This window comes from Equus asinus, chromosome 23 (assembly GCF_041296235.1).
Source record: "Equus asinus isolate D_3611 breed Donkey chromosome 23, EquAss-T2T_v2, whole genome shotgun sequence".
In the NCBI taxonomy this organism is placed as follows: Eukaryota; Metazoa; Chordata; class Mammalia; order Perissodactyla; family Equidae; genus Equus; species Equus asinus.
In genome coordinates, this window is record NC_091812.1 from 52982693 (window position 1) to 52992162 (window position 9470).

The 9470-nt window shown below is 40.2% G+C and overlaps 1 protein-coding gene and 1 pseudogene across 1 annotated transcript; both read left to right on the plus strand.

Moving 5' to 3' along the window:
- The first annotated feature begins 1241 nt into the window (after positions 1 to 1241).
- On the plus strand, positions 1242 to 2796 carry LOC106824689 (interferon alpha-1/13-like; annotated as a pseudogene).
- A 5912-nt stretch (positions 2797 to 8708) lies between these two features.
- Positions 8709 to 9263, plus strand: LOC106824703 (interferon alpha-2-like). Its single transcript, XM_070495793.1, has one exon. It carries the CDS (start codon positions 8709 to 8711, stop codon positions 9261 to 9263), a length of 555 nt encoding a protein of 184 aa, XP_070351894.1.
- The last annotated feature ends 207 nt before the right edge of the window (positions 9264 to 9470 follow it).

The following is a 9470-nucleotide window of genomic DNA, read 5'->3' on the forward strand; positions in this document are numbered from 1 at the left end:
AAATAATGTTCTCACATCAGAAGGTTTAGATACAAATAATTTTGGGGGGAGAGAAGATATCCTTTCTAGGGTGCCTGGGTGACACATAATTGCAGAACTCTTGTCAGCTGTTGGGTATATGGGTCTAGAATGAACAACAAATGCCCTGGGTGCAGGTATTAATTGGGGATTCCTTACTGTGTATCTGGGCAGGAGGGCATGGGGATGGATGTGTCACCTATAATAGAGTGGACGATGAGGAGAGGACCTAAACTTAGTCCTGCAGACCCTCAACAGTTAAAGGTTGGGCAGAGGAGGGTCTGCAATGAGCACTGAGGCTGAGTGGCCAGTGGAGTTAGAAGGACACATGGGGACAAACAGGGGGGAGACTACTGAAGGGAAGAGCGTGTTTAAAGGACAGAATGGTGCTTGCAGGGCAGGTGTCCAGTGCACCTGAAAGCAGATGCCACTGGTGACCTTAGCAGGATCTGGGTTAGCGGAAATAATGGGACAGAAATCAGATGGGAGTAGGTTGAAAAAGAAACACAAGAATGAGAATTAGGGGCACTGTGCATAGAAAATTATTCTGGGAAGCTTGTTTGTGAAGTGGAGGGTATCCTCCCGGAGAAAATGCTTACCTGACTTGGTCAGCAGCTGGAGACAGGGAGATCTGTTAGTCTGGAGAAAAAAGTAAAAGAAATTCCTGAGGCAAGTACTTCCTATTGGCTGTGAAGAGGCACTTCAAGGAACCAGTCTGTATTTTAAACAGAAGGAATAAGTGACTGTACATAGGAGGTTGTCAGAGTGGAAATCAAAAGCCAGTTGTCTTCACCATTAATCTTGTTTGAAAAAAAGATAGCAAAAATCTAATTGACCTTGGATTTGGCAACGGCTTTTAGGATACACCAAAACACGATCCATGAAAGAAAAAGTGATGAGTTGGACTGCACTAAAGTAAAAAACTTCTGGTCTGTGAATGACACTGTCAAGAGAATGAGAAGACAAGCCACAGACTAGGAGACAATATTTGCCAAAGAGAGATCTCATAAGGGACTGTATCCAAAATACGCAGGAAACTCTTAAAACTCAACAATAAGAAAACAAAAATCTCACTTAAAAATGGGCAAAAAATCCAGATAGACACTTCACCAAAGATGACACACAGACTGCAAATAACCATATGAAATGTTGACTCAACATCACACATCATTAGGGAAACGCAAATTAAAAGAACAATGAGATTCCACTATACATCTATTAGAATGGCTAAAATCCAGAACAGACAACAGCAAATGCTGGTGAGGATGTCGAGCAACAGGAACTCTCATTCATTGTTGGTGGGAATGCAAAATGGTCCAGCCACTTTGGAAGACAGTTTGGCAGTTTCTGACAAAACAAAACATACTCTTACCATACCATCTAGTAATTGTGCTCCTTGTGATTTACCCAAATGAGTGGAAAACTTACGTCCACACAAAACCCTGCACAGGATGTTTGTAGCAGCTTTATTCATAATTGCCAAAACCTGGAAACAACCAAGATGTCCTCCAATAGGTGAATGGATAAATAAACTGTAGTACATCCAGACAATGACATATTATTCAGCGCTAAAAAGAAATGAGCTATTAAGCCATGAAAAAGACATGAAGGAAACTTGAATGAATATTACTAGTTGAAAGACGTCAATCTGAAAAGGCTACATACTGTATGATTTCAACTGTATGACATTCTAGAAAAGGACATCACTCTGAAGTCAGGAAAAAGATCAGCGGTTGCCAAGGTTTGGGGAGGGGGATGAACAGGTGAAGCACAGGGGACTTTCCGGGCAAGAACACTATTCTGCAGGATATTATAGCGGTGCACGCATTTGTCAAAATCCATAGATGTACAACACAAAGAGTAAACCCTAATGTAAACTATGGCTTTAGTTGATTTTTTGTTTTTAAAGCAAGTAAGGAAAGAGCTCTGTAAAGGGATTCAGTGTCAAAACGGCCTTGCTGAAGTTTGTGTGTGAAAGGAAAGAACAAAACTCAGGGGCAAGTGCAGAAAACGCCAGGTTCTGTGCTCTCTCCCTGAGAAACACATTGCTGGCGAGGCCGGGGCCAAGCTCCCTACTCAGCAGTCAGGGCCGGGGAAAGGGAGGTTTCTTACTTACTAGTAAAGTTGCACAAGTTGGTCCTCGAGGACCCGAGGGCATCTCCCTGAAGCAGCCCGAACACTGAAACAAAAGCTCCCGAGTCTGCGCATCTGAACCCGGGACGTCAGGAAATGCCCCCTGCGCGCCCTCTGGCGGCCGCCTAGTGAGTCACCGGAATTCTCAAAGGCCCGGATCCCTTTGGTAGCGGCAGGAGTGATGCTCTGCTCCATCCTTGCCTGCTCTCTGGGCTGGAACTTGCCTTGGATCCATAGACTGGAAAACATGAAAATCTCCATTCTGTTGAGACAGCTGAAAAGTATCCCCTCTCAGTCATGCCTGAATAACAGAACCCATTTCAAATTTCCTTGGAATAGAGGGAATAATTCCCAAACGCAGGGGATACAAGGCACCTGTTTCCACCAGGTGATGCTCCAGCTGATCATCAACCTCTTCAACACTGAGGACAGCCATACTCCTTGAGCAACACCCTCTTGGATCTCTAGCCTTGATCACAGCCTGGAATAGCTGGAAGAAGAAAATCTGGCTTGTTCCCTGTTTGGGAACTGTTGCCCCGAATTACTTCCAAAAGCATCAATCACTATCTGAAGGAAAAGGAATTCAGCCCCTGTGCCTGGGAGGTTGTCAGAGCAGAAATGGAAGTGTGCCTCTCCCTCATGTAACAATCCCCAAAGAAAAGGCAGCAAATAAAGGAGAAAGTTGTACTTCTGACTCTCCCTAAACACGTTATTGTGTGCTAAGCCCTAAAAGCAATTTCGAATCATATTTCTGCACCAGCTGAGAAATATTTGAAACCAAAATCATCAGAATATTTAAAAAATATGTTGTACATCAGGTGTTTATAAAATATGTTTAGAGAGAAGAATATGATCTACTTTCTTAAATAAACAATTTTATGACGTTTTAAAAAATCTTCTTAAGTTCTTGGGAGTATTTGCTGTTTTCAAAGTGTGAAGTTCATTTTGTTATGGAAAGATTCTTCAAGAGAGTATGTTGTTAAAGACATTTGTGCTTTAAGTTAATGGTAGCTCCTGTAACAGATAAACAGAACTGTCAATAATTCAATCACAATAGAAATTTATTTTTCCTTCATATAAGCACAATGCATGCATTCCTGATCAGATCAAACATCTTGTTGGCTTTTCTCCAAACAGTGATTCAGAGACATGGCTACCTTCTCTTCTGCAGCTTTGCCATATTGAACATGTGACTCCAAGTCTGTCTGTGGTACTTGAGTCTGCTCCACTCAGCGGTAAAGAGAAAAAGTAAGGTGGATCACGTGGCATGTTTTCAAGGGCCAGGACCATACAGGGCAGTATCACTTCTACTCGCATTAGTTGGCCTGAATTTATTCTCATGGGATGCCTAAGAATAAAGAAGCTGGGAAACAGACTCCCACTGGGTGACTAATGGAAGAGGAGACAGGTTCAGTGAATAAGCCACTCTTCATTTTTTCACCATTTGTACTGACGGTTTTTTTTTAAAGATTGGCACCTGAGCTAGCATCTCTTGCCAATCTGCCAGTCTTCTTCTTTTCTCTCTCCTTCTTCTCCTTCTCCCCCAAACCCCCCAAGTACATAGTTGTATATTCTGATTGTAAGTGCCTCTGATTGTGCTATGTGGGATGCCACCTCAGCATGACCTGATGAGCAGTGCCATGTCCGTGCCTAGGATCCGAACTGGCGAAACCCTGGGCCGCAGAAGCGGAGCGCACGAACTTAACCATTCAGTCATGGGGCTGGCTCCTGTACTGATGCTTTTTTTTTTTTAGGAGAAAAGAATAACCAATGTGTTTGCTGCACACACTTAATTAAAAAAAAAAAAACTGATCCAAAGTCTGATTCGACAATTTAAACCCAGGGAGAAGACGGGGATGTCACTCGCTAGAGTTCACTGCATCATTGACCCTTTGAAAGAAGCATTCAAGTTGACTCCCAAATGCAGAGGCTAACAAGGAAAATAGCCACGCATGTGGAGACATCACAGGTTGTTTCCTTATTCCATGACGGAGAGACAAGAGATATGTGATCAGGTAGGTCCTTGCAGGTACTTGCAGATCACTGAAATAAAAATGGAGAGTGAGTCTTCCATTCATGACCAGCCCTGGGATTCTCAGCCTGATATCCTAAATATTGAAAATGCAAACCTGAAGAAAATATCCCTGCAAACAAATGTGGTTTTTTTTCTTTTTAAAATACCTCAGACAATATTCCATTATAACTTCTCTTATAGAACCATGAACAATCTGTAAAGAATCTTAGGATCTATTGTCCTCTCAAATCATAGCTATCTAATACATATTGGTGTTATTCTTTCTCCTGTTATTACCACAATTATTCTGCTCATGTTTATTGGTTGAGCTCCTGAAATAGAAGGGACTGGACCAAATTCCTAAGAAACGAGACTGGGTAAGATGATTTCTCTACTCACAGGCATCTATAGACTTGTGGGGAGGTATTTTAGGAGATAATAGGGCTGGTCATTAAAAGCTACATCTGTGGCAGCTAGGAGAGAGAATATAGCCATGTTAGTGTATAAAGAAGAGTGAAGACATTAGCAGGCTTTTCTTTGTTGGGAGGTTTTTGATGGTGTATTCAATTTCCTCACTTGTTATAAATCTGTTTAAATTTCTATTTCTTCATGATTCAGTTTTGGTAGATTGTATGTTTCAATTTGTTGGTGTATCATTGTTCATAGTAGTCTCTTATGCTCCTTCGTATTTCTTTTCTTTTTTTTTTTTTAGATTTTATTTTTTTCCTTTTTCTCCCCAAAGCCCCCCAGTACATAGTTGTATGTTCTTCATTGTGAGTCCTTCTAGTTGTGGCATGTGGGACGCTGCCTCAGCGTGGTTTGATGAGCAGTGCCATGTCCACCCCCAGGATTCCAACCAACAAAATACTGGGTCGCCTGCAGTGGAGCACGCGAACTTAACCACTCGGCCACGGGGCCAGCCCCACTCCTTTGTATTTCTGCAGTACCGGTTGTAATGTCTCCTCTTTTATTTCTGATTTTTTGTTATTTGAGTTTTCTCTCTTTTTTTAGTCACTATCACTAAGGTTTGTCAATTTTGTTGATCTTTTCAAAACACCAACTCTTAGTTTCATTGATTTTTTTCTATTGTTTTTCTATTCTTTATTTCATTTATTTCTGCTCTAGTATTTATTATTTCCTTCCATCTGCTAACTATGAGGTTAGTTTGTTCTTCTTTTTCTAGTTCCTTAAGGTGTAAAGTTAGGTTGTTGATTTCAGATATTTCTTCTTCTTTTTAATGTAAGCTCTTACAGCTGTAAATTGCCTCCTTAGCACTACTTTCCCTGCACTATGTAAGTTTTGGTATGTTGTGTTTTCATTTTCATTTGTCTGAAGTTATTTTCTAATTTCCCTTGTGTTCCTTCTTACATTTTAACCACATTTTGACGTACGTTTATTTTCTTCTTGTTCCCATGTATTGGGATGCAAAATCAGAAGACTTTTACTTTCTAGGAAAGGTGACACGAGAAAGAAAGATATCTGGTTTTGTAAACACTATATACAAACATTTTTTAGTCCATTCGTTTTATCTTATTCACATCCTGCTATTGGCATTAACCTGAAGATGAAATTAAAAGAAATCCGGGGGTAAAATGGCACATAAAATGGAATATGCAAAAATTGCTAGTATAATCTCAAGTCAACAAAGAAAAAAATGTTCGTTTTCCAGTGTTTGATAGACTAAAAGTAATTGTTTGGGCAAAATTGCCTTGTGTTCTCAGAGTGTCATGATTAGAATGACCCAAAATCCAATAAAAATGTGTTGACTGCATAAACTGTTGAAGCTTATTAAATTTTGCAACATGCTTTTTTTGGAAAGATGACCCATCTATTATGGAAATCCCGATGCTCATTTCAGAACTTAGAGCGTTTAATGTTTCAATAATATAGAGTTTAATTGAATCATGAAAAATAATGAACAATAAAATTTACTCAGCTATGTTTTAAAAAATTGGTCCATTCTATAATTTCTATCCTCATACAGAGAAGCTGATTTTCTACTAGTGTCACCTAAAGATTATCAAATGATTTGAAGCCTAGATTTCTGGGTGATGGAAAAATTATGTCAAGCATTCACAGTTCACACATATTCTGGGGAATTTGTCCATTCTTGACAAGGGCAGGAAAGCAGGAGGATTGATAATTTGGGGGACATAGGCTATTGCCCCCATGAAAAGTAATGTGGTAAATTGTTTGGTTGCTGGGAGCTGTGTGAATCAGGGAGAGCTTGAGGTTAGATACGTAGCTCTGTGTATGACACCAGGCTAGTTGTTTCCTAGCAAGGTAGAGGGCAAATTAAAGATGAAGTCATACTTGTGAGTTTAATATAGTGCTAGGCAAAGGCTGAGAATTGTGCTGCCCTTGCAGTTTGCATCCCCAGAGCGATATGCACCTGGAAGAAACTAGAATCCGAGAGGTTTTAGCAATAAACTCAGTAGGCATTATTGATACTCAGTAAGAGTAGAGTGGAAATATTAGCCATGTCCATTATAATCCTAGCCAATTTGGCCATAATGAAGGAAAACAGCTTGGTCATTCATGAACACTTTCAAGTAGTAAGAGAAAATCTAAGAGCTTGTTTTAGTAAAAATTTCTTATTGAGTGATTACACTGGGCCTGGTGCAGGAGATAACATAGTGAATAAGACACAGTCCAGTTACTAATGAGCTGATTTGCCTAAGATGATCTCATACCGACTTTCTTAGTCCACTTCAGGCTGCTATAACAAGATACCACAGACTGAGTGCTTAAAAAAAAGAGAAATTTATTGCTCACACTTCTAGAGGCTAGAAGTCCAAGATCATGGCTCTAACATGGTCAGGTGAGGGCCCACTTCTGGGTCGCAGACTTCTTGTTGTGTCCTCACAAGCTGGAAAGAACTAGGGATCTCTCTGGAGCATTTTTTATAAGGGCAATAATTCCATTCATGAGGGCTGGGCCTTCATGACCTAAGCACCTCCCAAAGCCCCCGCCTCCTAACCCATCACATCAGGTGGTAGGATTTCAAGATATGAATGGCGGTGGGGGAGGGGTGTCACAAACTATAGCACCCACCATTTAAAGAGTAGAGGGCTGAGGCAACCCAACTTCCCATGAAAAGTAAAGAGACTAAAGCCGAGTTCAGGATCAGAGCTGAAAGTTAATTCTTCACATGATATATAATCAAAATTCGTGCAGTTCTGAATTAAAGACAAAGATGTTTTCCTTTTGGTTGAAAAGAATAGACTTGAATTGGAACCTCTGAAAGTTCTTTGGGAAATGGGAAATTTAATGTAGAAATACAAAGAAAAATTCAAATTGATGATGTTTTCTAAATTGCCTATTCTCTTTGGGGATGATGTTGCTACCAAGGACATGAAAATTAGTTCTTGGGGGAGAAGGGTGTGTGAAAAAAATCTTAGCTATTACAGTGGTTTGTGGCACTCCAAAGCTCAACCCTCTCCAACAAAATCTTATTCCTTAGTATTCATTTTTCTCGTTGGATTTTCTTGTGTATCATATAAAAAGCATTGACATTGAGTTCATGGAAGATACACAAAATGTATACAAGATCAGTGCTATAAGTCTATGGCGAATAGATGTCTCACTGGAGAACTCTCCCTTCATCATTTCCTTGATCTGAAAATCGTACTGTGGGAGGCTGCCTTCTCTTACTTATGAGCTGCCATTGGTTTTCTGTGGATGTTACTTATGTTTGAGCCCCAGTGTTTCCGAGTGTGAGGTGGGCTTTGAGAATTAAATGTGAATAGTTTATATTTTATTATTTCATTCTACTAAAGTTCCCCAACAATTAATAATTACTCAATGGCTGAAAAGAAAAAATATTGTCAGAGTATCTAGCAGCTAGTGAAGATAAAAATTGTTTCCTGATACAAAGCTGAAGTAAAATTTAAGTACATAAAAACACATGTTAAGAAAATAATTTGAACTTTCAATTATTTTTAGCGGTTCTGAAACATTTTTAAGTATATCATAATATTGGTATTATGATTATGTATTGGCATAAAATTTTAATTTTAATTTGTAATTTGATACATTACTATTTAAATAAGTAAATATATCACATTAAATGTTCTAAAAATTTAGTTATAAAGTTAAATTTCAGTAGCTTTTAAATTTAAGCTTAAAATTTTAGATCATTCTTAATCTTGCAGTGAAGAAAAATAGTAAAGTTTACACTTTCTTTTTCTAAGTATAAAGTAGCAATAGGCAGGGTGCACATAAACAGATACACCGTATATCTGTGTTACTAAGTTTTCTTGAGGGCTTCAATTAGGAAAACATCTAAAAAGAGTCTGGCAGCAGGAGGCAATAACAACAACAACAAAATATGGTCAAGAAACACTGCCCTACATCCACATCAACATCTACTTCATATAGAAAGTGCATAAAGAAAAGAAAAACAGAAGTAGAAAGTAAGGGAAACATGCAGAAAACAGAAACTAGTTCCCTATTTAAGACACATGCACAAAGGAAGGTCTTCAGAGAACCCAGAGACCAAGGCTCACAGGGTCACCCACCAGCAGCATCTGCAAGATTCCCAATGGCTCTACCCTTTTCCTTACTGATGGCCCTGGTGGTGCTCAGCTGCCACTCCATCTGCTCTCTGGGATGTGACCTGCCTCACACCCATAGCCTGGGCAACACAAGGGTCTTGATGCTCCTGGGACAAATGAGGAGAATCTCCCCCTTCTCCTGCCTGAAGGACAGAAATGACTTTGGATTCCCCCAGGAGGTGTTTGACGGCAACCAGTTCCGGAAGCCTCAAGCCATCTCTGCGGTCCATGAGATGATCCAGCAGATCTTCCACCTCTTCAGCACAGAGGGCTCGTCTGCTGCCTGGGATGAGAGCCTCCTAGACAAACTCTACACTGGACTTTATCAGCAGCTGACTGAGCTGGAAGCCTGTCTGAGCCAGGAGGTGGGGGTGGAAGAGACGCCCCTGATGGACGAGGACTCCCTGCTGGCTGTGAGGAGATACTTCCAAAGAATTGCTCTCTATCTGCAAGAGAAGAAATACAGCCCTTGTGCCTGGGAGATCGTCAGAGCAGAAATCATGAGATGCTTCTCTTCAACCACAAACTTGCAGCAAAGTTAAGGAGGAAGAAATGACACCTGGTTCAACATGGAAATGCTTCTCACTGACTGATAATGTCACACTTCCACTTGCTCTGCCATGTCAAAGACTCAAGGATTTCTGCTGTAATCATGACCTGAATTGAACCCATTTTTCAAATGTTTTCAGTAGTATTAATGAATGTTGGGTCTAACCCTGCGGACACTAGTCTGATACAGACAACCATGT